The sequence below is a fragment of the Triturus cristatus genome, chromosome 2_2 (assembly GCF_964204655.1).
Source record: "Triturus cristatus chromosome 2_2, aTriCri1.1, whole genome shotgun sequence".
NCBI lineage: Eukaryota > Metazoa > Chordata > Amphibia > Caudata > Salamandridae > Triturus > Triturus cristatus.
The window spans coordinates 1,209,189,364-1,209,211,059 of NC_140582.1; the positions used below are offsets into that span (position 1 = coordinate 1,209,189,364).

At 43.4% G+C, this 21,696-nt stretch overlaps 1 protein-coding gene across 1 annotated transcript in view; it reads right to left on the reverse strand.

The window, feature by feature from the left end:
• Positions 1–7,643: 7,643 nt before the first annotated feature.
• The window catches only part of LOC146863408 (N-acetyltransferase family 8 member 3-like), a 59,586-nt gene continuing 45,533 nt past the window's right edge, over positions 7,644–21,696 (reverse strand). Inside the window, exon 2 of the mRNA XM_085642837.1 lies at positions 7,644–12,935. Coding sequence (XP_085498963.1) covers positions 12,221–12,916 — 696 coding nt within the window. The 5' untranslated portion in view covers positions 12,917–12,935 and the 3' untranslated portion in view covers positions 7,644–12,220. The remainder of the gene's footprint in view (positions 12,936–21,696) is intronic.

The following is a 21,696-nucleotide window of genomic DNA, read 5'->3' on the forward strand; positions in this document are numbered from 1 at the left end:
AGGTGTTTTCTAAGAAAGGTCTTGACTCCATTTCTTCTAGAATAAGGAAATGGATCATTTCTTTACAAGAGTTTAATTTTGAAGTTGATTACATTCCAGGTGTGGTCAATAGGTCTGTGGACTGTCTTTCTAGGTTGGTTGATCTTAAAGGGAGCAATGAGGAGGATGGTGAGGATGATAATGAGGTGGTTAATGTCTGTGAGATCACAGATGGTACAGTTACCCAGGAGGATTGGATTACAGAGATTAATAAGGATGATGAAATTACAAGTGTGATGGTGATGTTGGGGGAAGGTAAACGGTTGGAGAAACCGTGGAGATTAGTTTCTGATGAGCTTTCTGTGGTGGACGGCATACTTTCGAGGGGCACGAGATTGGTTCCGCCTGTGGGTATTAGGGAAAAGTTGCTCAATTTTGAACACATTGGTCATTTTGGGATTGTCAAGACTAAAGAACTGTTGAGGTTGCAGTTTTGGTGGCCTGGCATGGATATGGAGATAGAGAGGTTGGTTCGAGAATGTCCTGAATGCTGTGCTAGTGACAAGATTTTGAAGACTAAACAAACCCCAATGGTGTGCAGGAGGTTACCTGATCATCCTTGGGATGAGGTTTCGATTGACATTGTTGGTCCTTTGCATGGGGTATGTGATACTCCATATCTAATAGTGGTTCTGGACTTATACTCAAGGTGGGTAGAAGTAGGTGCTGTTAGGGATGTGTCAACGGTGTGTGTCATCAGGTTCTTGCAAGAAATTTTCAAGAGAGAGTTTTCCTAACAGTATTCTTTCGGACAACGGACCACAATTTACCTCTAGTGAGTTTAAGGATTTTATGGTGAAGTGTGGTATTCAACATAAAAGGTGTGCCATATATCATCCTGAAGCTAATGGTGCAATAGAAAGGGTCAACAAGACTCTTAAGGAGAGTATTCAGTTGGCAAGAGCTAGTGGGTTGAATTGGAAGGAATCACTTCAAGACAGAATTTTGGCTTACCGAGTGTCTCCCCATTCAACTACCGGGAGATCTCCTTTTGAATTATTTAAAGGGAGAGTACCTAATACTTTGTTGTGTCCTGGTTGGATGAAGTTAAACAAGGGTTTTGTTGATAATCAGGTAGGGAGGTGGAGGGATAGAGAGATAGAGAAGCAGTCTTTGAGGAAGCTTTATGTTGACGGTAAGAAAGGTGCCCAATTTCAGGTGGTGAAGGTTGGGGACATGGTTAAGATAAAAGCTCCTGTGGGGTGTCAACCTTGGTCAAAATATACCAATGTAAGACCTGTGATTAAGGTGTTTAACAACGCTGTAAAAACGAGTGATGGGAGGATTTGGAACAAGAGTCGCGTTGTTGTGGTGAATCCTGTTGCTTCTGTTGGTCAAGAGGACAACAACAGGTTAATCTCTGGTTCTGGGTCCTCTGATCTCTTGTCCTCTGGTTCTAATTTGCCTGGGGTCTTGAGGGGCATCCGGGAAAGTAGTCAAAGGGTGCGCAGACTTCCTGTATACATGAAAGACTATGTTAGGTCATAGGTTGGTTCTGCTAGAGTGTGGGGGGTTCATTTGCATTTGTCACATGTTTATTTTACTTTGATGCCTTTCTGTTCATTTTAGTAATATGTTGCTGGACAGCTTATGTTTTCTCTGTCTTGATTCTGTATGATAATTTTCTTGCTTTATTGTTATTTGCAATTCTGTTATTATTATTGTTGAGGGGGAAGATGTGTGGCAATGTACTGTGGAGCTAACTGGCCTGTGTTCTAAGAAGATCAGAATGTGGCATAGATTCCAATGTGGAATCAGAAGGGCTATTGTGGTGATTCTGTAAGTGGGAGTTGAAGAAGAGCTGTTGTACAACATCACTCAATGGACTTGTCACTGACGTATGAGCGTAGCACAAGTGATACTTGAATTCAAATGCATTGATGTGCAAATGTGGCAGTACATTAACACCAAGCGGGCACACAGGAATCTACAAAGACATGGAGGAGTCTGCACTACAGTCACTGTAATTGAGAAATCTTAGTGCACAGTTACCAATGCTTCTCCTTATGTCACTGTCCCCATTGAATGTATTGCTGCCCGAAGTTGCATAGGTCAGGTAAGCTCTTTATTTCAAGTTGGGCCCTAAGGATACAGCAACAGCAGAGCGGTCCAGTCCCGGCTCAATCCACCCTCCAACTATCACTATCTCCCAGCTTCCACTCCACACCACACAGCATCAGTCTGTTCACTCTCACCATTCCACTCAGCATTCCAGACCCCAGCTTAGACATACATTCACTCGCACCATTCCACTCAGCATTCCAGACACCAGCTCAGACATACATTCACTCTCACTATTCCACTAAGCATTCCTGACACCAGCTCAGACATACATTCACTCTCACCATTCCACTCCGCATTCCAGACACCAGCTCAGACATACATTCACTCTCACGATTCCATTCAGCATTCCAGACACCAGCTCAGACATACATTCACTCTCACCATTCCACTAAGCATTCCTGACACCATCTCAGACATACATTCACTCTCACCATTCCACGCAGCATTCCAGACACCAGCTCAGACATAAATTCACTCTCACCATTCCACTCAGCATTTCAGACACCAGCTCATCATACATGCACTCTCACCATTCCACTCAGCATACCAGACACCAGCACAGATATACATTCACTCTCACCATTCCACTCAGCATTCCAGACAGCAGCTCAGACATACATTCACTCTCACCATTCCACTCAGCATTACAGACACCAGCTCAGACATACATTCACTCTCACCATACCACTCAGCATTCCAGACAGCAGCTCAGATATACATTCACTCTCACCATTCCACTCAGCATTCCAGACAGCAGCTCAGACATACATTCACTCTCACCATTCCACTCAGCATTCCAGACACCAACTCAGACATACATTCACTCTCACCATTCCACTCAGCATTCCTGACACCAGCTCAGACATATATTCACTCTCACCATTCCAGACACCAGCTCAGACATACATTCACTCTCACGATTCCACTCTGCATTCCTGACACCAGCTCAGACATACATTCACTCTCACGATTCCACTCCGCATTCCAGACACCAGCTCAGACATACATTCACTCTCACCATTCCACTCAGCATTCCAGACACCAGCTAAGACATACAGAGAACGGGAACAACATTTCCAAGTTAGAAAAAACATTTAGGCAGAAAGGTTGTTACCTTAAAAACGTTATTTTTACAGTGTAGATAACAAAAATTAAATGTGTTGAATTAGCGTTTTTGTCTTTATTTACATACAACCTCTAACAATAGAGTTTGTATCTCTTTCCTAGCAGTGGTTATTTCAGAATTAGTTTTTAAACCGCTGCTTCCTCGAACATGGCTCCTTAGTTCATACAAAAGTGTGGCACATATACGTACAGCCTACTTTTTTATATTACCAAATAAGCAGTAGCATACAACTTTTAATGCACTCTTCAAACTCACATACAAGTTGGTAAGTTTGTCATTTGAAAGGGTTTCAGTTGCATTTATTAAAAAACTGGTGTGGCCTACGCTGAAACTTGAAAATGCTTAAGGCCATAATGCACCTATGTTGTAAATTTCACCACAAGTAGACCTATTGCAAATTACAATTAAAGGGCACTTTTGGACAGCATATACAATATTGTTTAACTGTTAAAAATGACTTACAAAAAGGTTTAGTATGACAATTGATAAAAGGTCTTTCATATTTAAGGAGGGCTAAATGCAGCTTACAACTGTGTTTTACGACTATACTGACCAAAGGTCAAAAACTGGTATCCAGAGTCCAAAAAGAACAAGCATTGCAATGCAATCGGTCTCGCCTTTGGGACCTTATATGTATTTAGCTATGCAGCACATTCGCCTGGGTGCTGAAACATCTACTGTTCTTTAACATGGAGGGAAAGTAAGCACCAAACTGCCAGGAATGGGAACACATGGAAAAAAATATTGCCTTTCAGTGGAAAGTGGTGTATTCCAAAGCTGTTTTTAATATAAAATCAGGGCCTTCGGTGGTCATATCACTGAAAATACAAGATTTGAAAAAAATATTATTGTCTACAAGTGCTCGTGGAAGACAATTTCTAAGGACTGGATTCTATAGAATGCTAAAGTGATTCTTGTATTGTTAAATAGAGGCAGTTGCCAGAACGTGAGTTTGAGCTATTGGCATTGTAAATGACAATTACTTTTATTTATGTTTTGGTTTTTTAAACGTAAATTAAAGGCCTTGTTATTTACAATGCCAATAGCTTAAACTCGCGGTAATGTAAATCTGCGCAAAGGCTGTACTTTTGTGTCTTTCTTTAAGAACTGGGCACTTATATTATTTACATGTTTCCCAAAACAGTTTTACACTGATTTGCCCTCAATTAATTTCTGTATATTTTTTAACACATTTTACCAAAAGATGTATTGTAGGAACTGTATCTAAAGTTTTGGTGCACATTTTATATTGAACTAAAAAAATACTACACAGCATCAGTCTGTTCACTCTCACCATTCCACTCAGCATTCCAGACCCCAGCTTAGACATACATTCACTCTCACCATTCCACTCAGCATTCCAGACACCAGCTCAGACATACATTCATTCTCACCATTCCACTCAGCATTCCAGACACCAGCTCAGACATACATTCACTCTCACCATTCCACTCAGCATTCCAGACACCAGCTCAGACATACATTCACTCTCACCATTCCACTAAGCATTCCTGACACCAGCTCAGACATACATTCACTCTCACCATTCCACTCAGCATTCCAGACACCAGCTCATCATACATTCGCTTTCACCATTCCACTCAGCATTCCAGACACCAGCTCAGACATACATTCGCTCTCACCATTCCACTCAGCATTCCAGACACCAGCTCATCATACATTCGCTCTCACCATTCCACTCAGCATTCCTGACAGCAGCTCAGAAATACATTCACTCTCACCATTCCACTCAGCATTCCAGACACCAGGTCAGACATACATTCACTCTCACCATTTCACTCAGCATTCCAGACACCAGCTCATCATACATTCGCTTTCACCATTCCACTCAGCATTCCAGACACCAGCTCAGACATACATTCGCTCTCACCATTCCACTCAGCATTCCAGACACCAGCTCATCATACATTCACTCTCACCATTCCACGCAGCATTCCAGACACCAGCTCAGACATACATTCACTCTCACCATTCCACTTAGCATTCCTGACACCAGCTCAGACATACATTCACTCTCACCATTCCACTCAGCATTCCAGACACCAGCTCTGACATACATTCACTCTCACCATTTCACTCAGCATTCCAACACCAGCACAGACATACATTCACTCTCACAATTCTACTCAGCATTCCTGACACCAGCTCAGACATACATTCACTCACCATTCCACTCAGCATTCCAGACAGCAGCTCAGACATACATTCACTCTCACCATTCCACTCAGCATTACAGACACCAGCTCAGACATACATTCACTCTCACCATACCACTCAGCATTCCAGACAGCAGCTCAGACATACATTCACTCTCACCATTCCACTCAGCATTACAGACACCAGCTCAGACATACATTCACTCTCACCATACCACTCAGCATTCCAGACAGCAGCTCAGACATACATTCACGCTCACCATTCCACTCAGCATTCCATACACCAGCTCAGACATACATTCACTCTCACCATTCCACTCAGCATTCCAGACACCAGCTCAGACATACATTCACTCTCACCATTCCACTCAGCATTCCAGACAGCAGCTCAGACATACATTCACTCTCACCATTCCACTCAGCATTCCAGACAGCAGCTCAGACATACATTCACTCTCACGATTCCACTCCGCATTCCAGACACCAGCTCAGACATACATTCACTCTCACGATTCCACTCCGCATTCCTGACACCAGCTCAGACATACATTCACTCTCACCATTCCACTCAGCATTCCAGACACCAGCTCAGACATACATTCACTCTCACCATTCCACTCAGCATTCCAGACACAAGCTCAGACATACATTCACTCTCACCATTCCACTCAGCATTCCAGACACCAGCTCAGACATACATTCACTCTCACCATTCCACTCAGCATTCCAGACACCAGGTCAGACATACATTCACTCTCACCATTCCACTCAGCATTCCAGACACCAGCTCATCATACATTCGCTTTCACCATTCCACTCAGCATTCCAGACACCAGCTCAGACATACATTCGCTCTCACCATTCCACTCAGCATTCCAGACACCAGCTCATCATACATTCACTCTCACCATTCCACGCAGCATTCCAGACACCAGCTCAGACATACATTCACTCTCACCATTCCACTTAGCATTCCTGACGCCAGCTCAGACATACATTCACTCTCACCATTCCACTCAGCATTCCAGACACCAGCTCTGACATACATTCACTCTCACCATTTCACTCAGCATTCCAACACCAGCACAGACATACATTCACTCTCACAATTCTACTCAGCATTCCTGACACCAGCTCAGACATACATTCACTCTCACCATTCCACTCAGCATTCCAGACAGCAGCTCAGACATACATTCACTCTCACCATTCCACTCAGCATTCCAGACACCAGCTCAGACATACATTCACTCTCACGATTCCACTCCGCATTCCTGACACCAGCTCAGACATACATTCACTCTCACCATTCCACTCAGCATTCCAGACACCAGCTCAGACATACATTCACTCTCACCATTCCACTCAGCATTCCAGACACAAGCTCAGACATACATTCACTCTCACCATTCCACTCAGCATTACAGACACCAGCTCAGACATACATTCACTCTCACCATACCACTCAGCATTCCAGACAGCAGCTCAGACATACATTCACTCTCACGATTCCACTCCGCATTCCAGACACCAGCTCAGACATACATTCACTCTCACGATTCCACTCTGCATTCCTGACACCAGCTCAGACATACATTCACTCTCACCATTCCACTCAGCATTCCAGACACCAGCTCAGACATACATTCACTCTCACCATTCCACTCAGCATTCCAGACACAAGCTCAGACATACATTCACTCTCACCATTCCACTCAGCATTACAGACACCAGCTCAGACATACATTCACTCTCACCATACCACTCAGCATTCCAGACAGCAGCTCAGACATACATTCACTCTCACGATTCCACTCCGCATTCCAGACACCAGCTCAGACATACATTCACTCTCACGATTCCACTCCGCATTCCTGACACCAGCTCAGACATACATTCACTCTCACCATTCCACTCAGCATTCCAGACACCAGCTCAGACATAGATTCACTCTCACCATTCCAGACACCAGCTCAGACATACATTCACTCTCACCATTCCACTAAGCATTCCTGACACCAGCTCAGACATACATTCACTCTCACCATTCCACTCAGCATTCCAGACACCAGGTCAGACATACATTCACTCTCACCATTCCACTCAGCATTCCAGACACCAGCTAAGACATACAGAGAACGGGAACAACATTTCCAAGTTGGAAAAAACATTTAGGCAGAAAGGTTGTTACCTTAAAAACTCTATTTTTACAGTGTAGATAACAAAAATTAAATGTGTTGAATTAGCGTTTTTGTCTTTATTTACATACAACCTGTAACAATAGAGTTTGTATCTCTTTCCTAGCAGTGGTTATTTCAGAATTAGTTTTTAAACCGCTGCTCCCTCGAACATGGCTCCTTAGTTCATACAAAAGTGTGGCACATATACGTACAGCCTACTTTTTTATATTACCAAATAAGCAGTAGCATACAACTTTTAATGCACTCTTCAAACTCACATACAAGTTGGTAAGTTTGTCATTTGAAAGGGTTTCAGTTGCATTTATTAAAAAACTGGCGTGGCCTACGCTGAAACTTGAAAATGCTTAAGGCCATAATGCACCTATGTTGTAAATTTCACCGCAAGTAGACCTATTGCAAATTACAATTAAAGGGCACTTTTGGACAGCATATACAATATTGTTTAACTGTTAAAAATGACTTACAAAAAGGTTTAGTATGACAATTGATAAAAGGTCTTTCATATTTAAGGAGGGCTAAATGCAGCTTACAACTGTGTTTTACGACTATACTGACCAAAGGTCAAAAACTGGTATCCAGAGTCCAAAAAGAACAAGCATTTGCAATGCAATCGGTCTCGCCTTTGGGACCTTATATGTATTTAGCTATGCAGCACATTAGCCTGGGTGCTGAAACATCTACTGTTCTTTAACATGGAGGGAAAGTAAGCACCAAACTGCCAGGAATGGGAACACATGGAAAAAAATATTGCCTTTCAGTGGAAAGTGGTGTATTCCAAAGCTGTTTTTAATATAAAATCAGGGCCTTCGGTGGTCATATCACTGAAAATACAAGATTTGAAAAAAATATTATTGTCTACAAGTGCTCGTGGAAGACAATTTCTATGGACTGGAATCTAGAGAATGCCCAAGGGATTATTGTATTGTTAAATAGAGGCAGTTGCCAGAACGTGAGTTTGAGCTATTGGCATTGTAAATGAGGATTACTTTTATTTATGTTTTGGTTTTTAAAACGTAAATAAAAGGCCTTGTCATTTACAATGCCAATAGCTTAAACTCGCGGTAATGTAAATCTGCGCAAAGGCATATCTGTGTGTACACTTTTGTGTCTTTCTTTAAGAACTGGGCACTTATATTATTTACATGTTTCCCATAACAGTTTTACACGGATTTGCCCTCAATTAATTTCTGTATATTTTTTAACACATTTTACCAAAAGATGTATTGCAGAAACTGTATCTAAAGTTTTGGTGCACATTTTATATTGAAATTAAAAAATACTAATACATAAATAAACACCAGTCTTACATTCTGGCTTCTGCATGTAATTAGAAAGCAATTTGGGAGCATTCTACGTAGCCTCAAATTGTTAACTTTACAAACATGTACGTTTTTGTACTAGAACCACTGAAAGTAAGTGAGGCTGGCCTCACTGCCCTTCCTCTCAGCACTGGCCGTAATAATAAAGGCTTTGTATCAGTGACTCAAGAACCATATACACATCTTGGTTTAGTAGCAGGCCATCCTTACACAGATTGGTAAAGTAAACCTGCAGCCAAGAGGTTGGTGCTTCAGAGAATTGGGCCTGCTTGTCGACTGAACAATGTAAACGTGAAAATTTGTTGCCCCTAGCACCAAAACAATATGTCCTGGGCATCAGGTGATCAGAATTCATCAGCCCTGTAAGATACGCTAACATCAATAGGAGTAATTAGGGCGGGAGGCCTTTTATTTGGGGTTCCGTGGTGTCTGTACAGTAGCCTGTGTCACTATTGTTCTTTCGGAGCCACAATCCCTACCTGACAGCGACCTACTTTCTAACACAGAAACAGATCAATGCATTCTCAATCTCAGATCCCAATTCAACACACTGAAATTGCAGAGCCTTCAATGCTTGTGGGTGGACCACAGAACCTTAACTTCGGTATCTATGGTTTTCTTATTTGGTTGCATCATCAGGGCATCTCTGCATACACCATAACCAAATATAAAGCTGCATTACTATACTCACTCATGGCCTCTCGACTAGCATGAGAGCTAGATAACACACCGATCATGCCCTAGCCCTGTCAACAGAACAATTTCTGCATGAAGCACGCTTTAATTCGCTCACATACTGCTATGCAACACTGCACCTACTAGAATCAACCTTCGTGCAAGTCCAGGGTTCACATGCCTTGTCTAAATCTCCTCATACGGACCATATTAAAAATAACAAAGACTAATAATAGTTTGAATAGTTCTAAGCATTGTAGATAACAGGTGCTAGTAAAACCCAATTTAACAGTGCTCAATTTACTGACATCGGAAGGATGGAAGGCTGAGTCGGCCATGTAAGGATTCAAACTTTTGACGTGCGGATTATGATATATTTCAGCAATGAACGTTGATCTCAATGAGCTGCCCAGCAGTACAAGGACACGGCACTCCAAGCAAAAACACAGGTCTGTCTGTATTTGCTCCAAACAGTTAAGAGCGCCACAATGCCATACTATTGACAGATGTGCACTAAACAAGTGCCAAATAACATAATATTTAAAAGTGAAGTTAATAGAAAATGTCTCATGTTTGGAAGGTTGATGCATGTTTTAAGGAGGGTGTGTCAATACAAATTTCTGAAAGGCATTTGGTTGGAGTAACATCCTCCAAGTGAGGATGTGCTGAGATGCAGGAGGATGGAAGGACACGAAAAGCATGCGGGCAGCTCATTCAGCACGGAGACAGCTCCATCGTCACTCCAGGGGCGTAACTCAGGTTCTTACTGTCAATGGGGTCCCCACCCTCCAGGGACCCTCATTGAGCTTCAGGGCTAGGAATGTCTGTGACATCGCAGAGGCCCATCAAAACAGTATGCAGGTAGATCCCATAATTTTGCGCTGCCCCTGCTGCAGCTACACATCTTCCCTCCCCTCTCGAGCGGTCTCCTGCTCCACCTGCCCCGCGGCGGCAGGCTAGGCCAGGCCACTGTCCGAGTTCAGCCACAGCCCTTTCACGTGGCTGGGTCTTCGTGGTGCTCTTCACCTCCTCGATCTTCATGGCTGAGGCCTACGGACCTGTCCCGGGAAAGGGGCACGCCAGGGAATGGACGACTGCTGGCGGAGAGTGCCTCAGCTGAGCCTGGGGCTGTCACAAGCTGAGAGCGTGGAGGAGCAGGAGACGGGCTCTGTGCGGCGGGACCGGCGTGGACATGGAAGACGGACATCCACCGCAGCCGACACGGGCATAGAAGACGGACATCCACCGCAGCCGGCACAGGAATAGAAGACAGACATCCACCGCAGCCGGCACTGGAATAGAAGACGGACATCCACAGCGGCAGCAGCAGCGCTGGATCCGAGCGGCCGTTTCACCAGTGCGCTGTTGTTGAGTTCTAGCCCGCGAAACCAATGCAACCATTTTAAAACAAGACAAGCATTTGCAATGCAAGAGGACTCGCATCTACGCAAGACCTATTGATTTGCTAACGGGAGTGCGGGCATTAATAAGGCACGAACAATGGAAGTGGTGGGGGTGGGAGAGAAGGCTCGGACAACGGGAGGGGTGGCACGGGAACAAAGTAGTGCTCAGGAAACACGCAGTAAAGGGGCCAATAGCCGCGGAAGGAGACATGGCTGTCATAAGGCGGGACTAGCAGCCTCTAAACCAATCAGAAGGCAGCTTTTAGAAAGGGAAAAGCCACAAGCCAATGAAAAAGTGGGCGGGCTTCCCTCACCTATAGTGTATACTGCAAGCCTCGCAAAGCGAGCAGCACATGCGCTGCAGCCCTAGGCGAGACCTAAAAATGAGGGGACACAATGTGTAAAGATGGATTGTGTACACCCACAAAACGTGCCTTCATGGCGTTAGATTGTGAAGAATCTTCTTCCAATCTGTAAGCATACTTCGTTGCCATTGTCAGATGTTGTTAGTTTGTGTTGGATGTTGTTCAATCTGTCCAGCAGAGTGTCAAGACAGAGTAGTCATAAAGAATGCAGTGTCTGGGCCGAGAGCTTCAGCAGTGCACGCGCCTCAATCTTGAGTCATGTGCAGACGACGAAAGCCATGATCCACTTTTACACATCATTTACACATGGCTGCAAATGTCTCTTTTCCATTGCTTTCTCTTCTTTCTGAATAGTTTCCATAGTGCGGCATGTCTTTGCACAGGTGAACTCTTAACCAAGCTTTAAGGAACTCCATTCCTCTTAGGTGAACACCTCACTCCATATCAATACGGACACTATCTGCAATCCTGACCTTTACACATCTTCATCATTAATTTCAGGTGTCTTGATTTAATTAGTTCTACACAACTAGAACACCCAGAATGCATTAGGCTAACACATAAAAGTCCACAGCTGGATATGGTGTCCATAATGACCTGGAGGGAGGTCATCCCAGAGGACTCAATGAGGGTCATCGCCAACTACTTGTAGCAGCATAGCCTTACCCTAAACCATTGCTAATGCGCTCAGGGGGTCCCATATTTTTCAAAATAAACCTTTGTTGCCGCACCTGTTTATCAAGCACCACTACAGAACCAAATCAGGGACATGTTCCTACCTCACAAATCTAAGCTTCAATAAAAAACAAGCGCAGATGAGCCATTTGCGTTAACTCATAACGCCTAATATTTTACTTATGAGAATGAATGTTATAACTGTAGGTAAGAACATAAAAGAGAAGGAGCCTATAGATAAAAAATGGTGGAATAAAAGAGTTTAGGAGTGTGAACCCCATGCTTTCATACAGCTTCTGTCCCGCATATTGAACCATTGTGGTATCCAGAACCACTGACTCATAGCCTTCCTGTCGGCCAAAGTGAATAACTGTTCTGCACAAAGCTTTGCCGATTCCTTGTCCCCGGCATTCCTTGCTCACCGACAGACGCAGTAGCTCCACCTTGGACTCTCCATCACTAGCGCTGTATGGCCGGGCGGCCACCATGCCAACAACTTTCCCGTTGTACTCTGCCACCCAAAAACAGGCTCTTCTCTTCTGAATGTAAGATGTGTGTATGTCAAGCATGTCCTCTTTCAGGCTGCGTTGGATGTAGGTACTGAAGGTATAGTTTGCGCCCAACCACACAAATGACAGCGTTCCACACCAGGCTGCTGCTGCACACAATGTGGCTTGCAGAGCAGAAATGTATGAGCGCTGGAAGCCCATCAGGATCGCAAGGTGGACCCCCAACAGGAAAAGCTTGGTTCGTGGAAGAGTCAATATATACTTTCTGAAAGGGGAGATATACTCTGCAAGTCCGTTTGCAAACAATTTCCGCACTGTCATATGATCAGTGTCCTTGTATACCCGTATGTGGTAGTCAGCCATCTTGGAACAGGATGTTGTGCTTAATGACAGAGAAAAAGATAAAACACAATTAATGACAGTAAATGCTAGCAGTTAAGAAGACCAAGCAATAGCAATGACATCAAAAGGCTTTAAAAGATGGAAGTATTTGCAATATAGTGCATCAAATAATTGTATTCAGGCACATGGGAGAATGGACAGCTGGGAACTGGGACTTTCACCTTAACTTTGAAAAAGAGGGGTCTTTTTACACCATTAAATAAACAACCTGTTGAAAACAAACTAAAGTTTCACCCACTTTTCAATCCTTCCATAATGTCTTCAAGTGTGACCTCACCATCCTAAACCCTGAAAGTAAATGTAAGAAGCGATATTTACTGCCCTTTTTACAATGCATATGACTGCAAAAAGCTTGGGATATACTTTCCAAATATATACATTTTTAAATGGTACAGGGATTCGAAGTCTCAACTCAACCTGTTGTGTGGATGATAAAGGCTGACGATGGCAGGTTCACCTAATGACATGAACCAGGGGCGGAGAGTGGGCTTTGTTGTTTGTTTCATGCAAGAGATTTAATTTGGCTTCAAAACCTTTGTCGATGAATGTTCAGGCTGAGGCCTTACTGTGTCCCTTTAGCATTGGTAACATGCGGTTTAGATGCTGCTTAATTCATTCTCTGTTGCGGAAATATAAACATGGTGCCACATCCTATGTTCCTTTCTCAATCGCTGACTATAAAATACAGAACAAAAGCACCATGGTGAATGCACGTTGTAGTATTTGGGCCTTAGGCCCACATGCAGACAAATGATGGACACGGACACTGGAGTAGTGGTTAGATAATTGGCCCAGAGCACGTGCGCTCGGCCCCTTTTATTGCCAGGGTCACCTGACTGGTGATGCCTGTGGTGGGTGGGTGTTCAGTGTGTGTTCCAACATGCTAAACACTAGAATGCTGATCGGACGATCACTACATCCCTCCCAAACTTTCATGAAAGTTAAAACAAATGAAGTCCGAACCTGTGGGAGAGAAAACACAAATTACAAACAAAATATAAATCGGTGATTAGGACTTCCACGTAGTCTCTTCGCTGATGGTCACCTGCCCGCGAGGGTATCCTTGCGGCCAAGACCACTCTGTTTCCTTGGCACGATGTCCAGGTGCTCTGTGGATGTGCTCTTTGGACTTGCTCTGTGGAAGCGTGCTTTACAGTCTCTTTCCTCTTGTACTGCGGTCAGTGAAAAGTGTAGACGGAATGATGGTGGACCATTGGTGTTTTACTTTCCGCTGTACGGTCCTGGTAGAGGTGTTTTCTCCAACTGGTAGTTGTCTTCTAACAGGATTCACCGTTGCAGGATATCCCTCTCACGGATACCCCTCTCTCGTGGGTGTCCCCTCTCACTGGACGACCCAGAGGCCCTTTGTTGCCAGGCTTCCACTGGACCGGTGGACTGCCGCCTTGTCGCTCCAACCGCGTTGGAGGAGTCGCTACGGGTCCTCTCTCTGTGTTCACTACACACGTGAGTCTTGCATTAAAAGAAGACTTTGATGTAAAAATGCTTACAACTTTAACAAAATTAATGAGGAGAGGGGACATTATAAGTGTCTGTGATCCGAAACCTCATAAAAGTATGCCGTTATTGCTTCATGTATTGTACAAATGGTTCTAAAAACGTATACACAAACAAAAAAAACTTTATCAAAATTAAATGCCAACTTGTTGACGTTAACATGCATGCCAAATATGATACCAGCATTAAAGGTGAATAGGTTATCATAGCTCCCAAGTGATTCAATATCATACTGACATAGTTGTGGCTTTTCATCCAACAGTACTCTGCATGCTGTGCATTGTAGTTTTATTGTTTTTATTAGTGTGGGATTAAACCCCTAGTAGGCAAAGACAGACCTGGAGATCTCTGACCCTTGAGTAGAAACCTTTGAGAATGAGCAACCATGACAAGACTGCAGCACCTTCTGAGCATCCTTCTTCACTGTAAATGATTATAAGGCATAGCTGAGCGTTCAAGGCCACTGCTCTAAAAATGCACAGAGGAGTTAAGGATTTACTGTCCTTTCTCCTATTTGAAGTATCTTTCTTCTTTCATTCCTTCTAATCTCCTTTACATCCTTTTATCTGTTTTTAATGCAATCTTTTTCTTTCTTCGCATTCTTCTTTCCTCCACTCATTTTTTCTTCCTCTCACCTATTGTTAGATATAGCATTAGCAAAGAACTTTAAAAAATATATATATATTTGTGTATAATATACCTATTTAAAGGGGCTTTCAGTCATCTCTCTTCATCCATTGGTCTATGGATGTGTCATTCACATTTTGCCTCCGCCCTCTACAGCATACAGCATGGGCGAGGGTGATGTCCCACTTCAGCCACTGAATAACTTCTCTTTGAGTGAGTGCATTCTGCTCTTTCACAAGCTAGTTTTCTTCAGTGCCTGTGTTTATTTTTCATTTCATACTTTGGAGTTGCATTTGTCTTTAAAGTCTGATGAGATAGCAGGATACTTTATACCAGCTCTCCATGTTAAGCCAACAGCACATTCAAGCTTTATCAATTCCTGTCTCTTCCTAATGGTGCAAATTCTTTTGGAGTAGCCTTTTTATTATTTATCGGATTGCTGCTATCAAATCATCGGAATGGGAGCTAAGGAGAAGAACTGGAGAGCGTAATCCTGTTGTGTAGTTCCTAAAAATACATAGGATCTGCGTGTCTAGACAACATAAACTAAGGAATTGGTGTCCAGACTGATTCCAGATACCCCCAAAGGATATGTTAGTGTTTAGACCAGCTAGCTCACAGGGCCACTACAAGACCCACAACCATACCAATGAGCAAATAGTTTCTGGATAGTATCCAACATGACAACCCTTGATCCTTCAGGAATCGTGGAAACAGTACAGTACTTTTCGCTCCGTCACTCATGCTCATTTAGGGGGTCATTAGGATGGCAGGTGGATGGCCACCGCCGGTCCGCCCACCATCCCAACCCGATTTAACCCCGCCATATTATGATGGCGGGGGGTATCGTGATGGACGCAGAGAGCATCTGCCACTTTTCTGCCAGTCGGCAATTGTTCCGATTGCCAGCCGGGCGGACTTGGGCCTCAATATGGTACCCCCCTACATTGCCATGTACAAGGTGGCAGGCCACGTTGTGCATGCCAATGCACAACAAGGCACTTTTGAATTGCTGCTGGTGCTGCTTACAGCAGCACCTGCCGCAATGTCAAATATGCGGAATGCAACCGCCAGGGTGGCAGTCGTAATTAGCGGTGCGGGACCGCCGCACATATGGCGGCCAGTCCCAGCACCGCGAGAATGGTGGGCGGAATAAAGTCAGTTTGCCATCCTAATCAGCCCCTTAGTCTCAGAGAGATACACAGAATTAAAGGTTGGGATGTTTTGAATAAGCATTTATTGAACCAGCGTCATTCTAGTATAAAACATGTTTGCTGGGACAACCATTAGACAGAAACAGATGTATAAGATTACAAGCAAGAGTAAATAAAAGGTAGAATTCTACCATGGTGCTAAAACTGTGAATATATGCATATGATAGTAATCGAGCATTCTCCTACTATGTGAAGCCTATCTAAGTGTATCTAGCTTGTAGTTGGGTGTAAAGCCAAGAATCCCCTGGGAAAGAGCCAACCACATTACCTGATGGGAGAGAACGAAGGACCCCATCTTGGTCTCGAGTTGAACACACCACAAGCGATGTCAGACCATTGCGTGCTGGAGTTTCTGTGTGCAGGGACCTCAGCGTCCAGAGTCAGCATGAAAGCTTCTCCTCTGGTTACCCAGTGAAGATCGTTTATACAAAAAAGATAACCTCAGGGGCTCTACCTAGATATGTAATGTTTACAATGAATCACTGACAGAATATCGATGACCACAATATCGAGGTCCCAAAATATCGATACCTAAATATCAATGTCAAGAATATCAACATCCTATCTATATCATGGGAAGTACAAAAATATCGAAAAAATATATATCGTTGTAAGAAATATCGTTGTTAAAAATATCGTATTTTAAATGTTAAAAAAATATTATAAAATAAAGTAAATAATACATATAATCAAAAAATAGATAGTTATATATATTTCTTTATATTTCTTATAAAGTGTTTAAAATTTTAAATAATATAATTTAAAGTAAATTAAACATACACATATATAAAATATATATATATATATATATATATGCTGGCTGAAGACTTTCATAACATGCAAGGTTTGTGGTGGGATTCCCCTGCACTTCGAGAGCAAGGAAAATAAATAAATACGGGCAGCCAGGAAAAGAGTGGAACTTTTATCTTTCACCATGAGGAACAATGCCTTTGAGCTAAATGGAGGAAAAACAATTATGGCCGCCCCCCTGCACAATATGGAATTGATTCCTTTGAAGCACGAAGGTGGGCAAGCTATGACCTTTGAATTAAATTAACTTTAAATAAGAAGGATGCGATGCTGTATTTTTGTGAATCCGGAATGTTGCATGCTGGTCACTGTAGTTAAAAAACAAGCAACACTGGGACTGTAACCATGCAAATTCGCACACCGTTTCAAAATAATGTACTTGACAATGATACCAATAAGAATATTGTGTAGAAAGAATCTGTGCAGTCCCAAAGCGAAAACTAAAATACGAAAAATAAGTTGTGACCAATGCTTTGAGTTGTGTGCATACTAGAATCCCTCTTCACTGTTTACCAACGGAGTGTATTTAAACTCGAAGTCACTTGTTCCCCACAGCTGCATATGATTAAGACACCGTTGTGTTGAAACGCGTTATGCTTTTTACCCTTGAGCTGCCTGTTAAATAAATTCTACTTGACTTACCTCTCGACTGGATGGGCTTGATTTTCATGCTGGAAGGAAGCGTGATTCATGGAACATCGCTGGTTTTCCAGCGATGTTCCATGGAAAATGGAGATAACCTTGCTGATACGACCCTGTGGTCGTATCAGCATAATCCACCCCCATTGTTACGTACGGGTAAGTCAGCATTTTAGCAGACATTAGTTTTGGGCGGAAACCTCGGTTTTCGCCAAAAACTAACATCTGCTAAAATGCGTGGGCCTACTTGTAAATATCGCAATGTGTACATCAGCGATATTTACAAGGTAGTCCATCAGGGGTACGCCCGGTGACACCCACTTTGCAAGTGAAGCATTAGGAAAATGGGTGCTAACAAGCGCTAATGCATGTTAGTACCAGCTTGTAAATAGGGCGATAAAAATTTCACCGCTGTAGCGGCATAAAGTGCCGCTAAAGTGTCGATACTGCCCTTGTTAATATGCCCCTAAGTGATTTTCCCTAAATCACAGGCTCTTGAGTCAACTCCAAGACTCGAAACATGTTCCAGAGTTCCATACTCAGCAGCACAGGCCATAACACCATATCATCTCGATGTCTGTTTCTGCAACTAAACCATCAAAGAGCGGAATCACGTCTGCTCACTGATAAACATTGATGTGAATTGATAGTGCTACAAGATCCCATTGTGCGATTGAAAGCACTGTAAATATTAAAGTAAATATTTACAAATTGTATAACACACAGTATAAGATTGGCAACTGCACAATGTACAAAGATTTAGGCCCAGATTTACAATTATTTTGTGTCAGCCTTGTGCCATTAACATGTTTCAAACCCGGCGCAATGTCTTGTGATGGAATTTATTTTCCAACACAACTCATGACTAGGATTTGAAAGTTGCCTAAGGTCACACAAATTAGCACATCGCGCCGTACTTTGTGTCAAGAGGTATAAGTTGGGTGTTATCCCTTGAAATAATACTCGGGTTTTGTCACAAAACCCTATATAATAACACTGGTAGACAGGCACTTGTGCCCAAAAAAAGTGGGAAAAGTATTAAAGAATACTTTTTGTAATACAAGACAGCATAAAGTATGCTGTTCTGGTCTATCATTTTCAGGAAAAGTTAGCAAATCTGTCCTTCAGCGTTTAATATAAAACAAGCGGGTAAAGATATATATACATATATATATATATTTATATTATGTTTAGTAACACACAATCGGTCTGTACTTAATACAAAGCTTTTTTATGTTTACATTAAAAGGACGTATTCTAGAACTCAGCAAATAACAGCCTCACATTATCTCTAAAAAAGAATTCATCTTTGTCGACATTCTATATGGTTAAACTGTACATTCATCGAGCACTCCACAGATGGCAAGGTTGGGCTTGTGCAGCCATGTCTAGCCTCACGCGTTTCTCCTACACCCATGAATAAGCGCAGCTACACTTTTGTTTATGACAGTTTCAGCCATATTGACAAATCGAAACACTTCAGACATAGCCCAGCCTGCACCTGCTCACTGCTATCCATTGATTGGAAGTAACCTATTGCTCATTCATTTTTGCTTCAAGATAACACAGAGGTGTACCAACAAAACATATTAGGATAATATGTTTGGTCCTGACTTATGCCATTTAAAAACTCCCCATATAATCCCCATGGCAAACACTGTTCCAACTAAGGCACCCCACTAGGAATGTGCTACACCTCTGCAAACGCTCTTTGGCACCTCTTTAGGAGTGTGCAGCTCTGTAGCAATACACCTGCGATTCAATACGACAGACTCAAAACCTACAGAGTTTCAAGCTCATAATACTGGCAAGACAGCGCTAGGACAATCTCTTTTTACATAACCTATCTATAAAGACAGAGACTTAGGGCCTGCTTTAGGTCTTGGCAGGACTACTGTTCTCACGCCGCGGCGAGTTCCAGGTACTCCGTCGAGCGTTCCTTCTTCAGTATTTAGCTGTGGCATCAACAGACTGTTTCCAGCAGCATCAGCGGTCTTTTTTGCTGGTTAATAGTACCATCGCCGTCAGGCCAGTGGGTTTCCACCAAGCCGATTTAGATGTTCCTGTTGTTCTGGTGGACATCTGGCAGCGGATTGCTGAGTCCCTGATGGTGTGGAAACAGTTAAGTACTGCTCAATTTTGCCTCACTACACATACATGTTGTGAATGGGTCAAAATGTATATGTAGGTTATGTGTAATGCCCTTTTTTTAAAACAAATAGCATAGTACGCCAACAAGAAACACACCATTGAATGTACACCCACAGGCACCGCAAGCACAACACCCCTAACCACCACCGCCAAATAAATATTTTTTTAAGTGTCAATACAGGTGTGTAAATATTACCACTATAATTTGAAAGATGAGCACTTATGTATTACATATAAAAAATGTTTATGTAGGAGCAATGTAAAAGTACTCGAGGCTAAAGCAAATGTTAACAAATTATTCAAATAAGACAAGTGCACGGAAGCCTACCTTAGATTCCGGCGACAACGTGGTTGCTTAGCTTTGTGGTTAAGTAGCAGCAGCACAGGAAGGACCTAGACACTGGAGTAGAAGATGGCAACAGAATTGGGAAACCGAAAAAACATACGTTTTCACCTCTTTTTCTTCTATTCCACCAACTCGAGTTTGGAGGTTTCCCCGCCACAGTTGCCTCGATGGAAAGGCACATCGTAATCAGCACAGCGGTAATGTAGGCAGGACTCCCTCCAACAGCTGCTGTTGCCTATGACGATGTTGACGAATGTTTGACCTGGCACCATTGGCGTAGGTCTCCCTTCTATTTTGACACTTTTTGTCTCCTTCGTGGTTGCTGGCGTTAGACACTCTGGGGGCTGTGCCACTGTCATTCAGTGTCACAGCGCGAATGCTCCTTATGATAAACTAACTGTATGAACTAGTATAGTCATAGTAGTGCAGAGAAACATGTTAGGAAAGTCGAATTTGGTATGCTTGAGCTTCAAATATTAACATGCATCTAGTAGTGGTGATTGTCTTTATATTCTGAGTGTGCAACTACCGCTTTTGGAAAGCAGGAATCTTTTTGTCTAAACCTTCCTGTGTGTTTTCTTGGTATGTGTATTGGTCGTCTGGTTTAGAGGGCCAGGGCAGGCTCAGGCCGACCTTGGTCGAATGGAGGAATCTGCCGTTGAGGTATGGGGAGGGGTAACCCCTTTGATCTGAGCAGGGCTGTGCCTGGCAAGGTGAATGATGGCTCCACCTCCCACTGGGCGTCTGATGGTGGGCCCCCTCTCCCTGAAAGGGAGGATGCCTCCTCATAAATAAAGTGACCCAAGTCGACACCAAACTGGTTCTGGCCGGGTCGAGTGATTTGTGACTTTCTCAAGAACAAAGACTTTTGGGGTATAAAGATCTGAGCTGAAACCCCTCCGAGGTGTGTAACTTCGGGATGCGAAGACGAACCTCTGCCCGCGTAACAAGAGGAAAAGGACTTTGAAACTTTCATCCATCTACTGAAGCAACTACCCAAGGGCCCGATTTGAGCTTGCCTCCTGCCGAAGTCTCAGGGACATTAGACTTCATTTGTTAGCAGCTCGGATTCCTCTCAAAGGGAATCCTACTTGCAGGTGAGGCCTCTGTCGAGAAATCCAGGGTCTCTAGCTCTACTGTGGGGAACGCCGCATTTGACTTGCTACAGAAACTACTGCTATCGCCATTGTGGGCCGCTGCAGCTGAGGAGCTGTGCCGCTGAATGCCCGCATCTGACTTGCTACGGAAACTATTGCTATCGCCATTGTGGGCCGCTGAGTGCCCGCATTTGACTTGCTACGAAAACTATTGCTATCGCCATTGTGGGCCGCTGTGCCGCTGAGTGCCCGCATTTGACTTGCTACGAAAACTATTGCTGTCGCCATTGTGGGCCACTGCAGCTGAGGAGCTGTGCCGCTGAGTGCCCGCATCTGACTTGC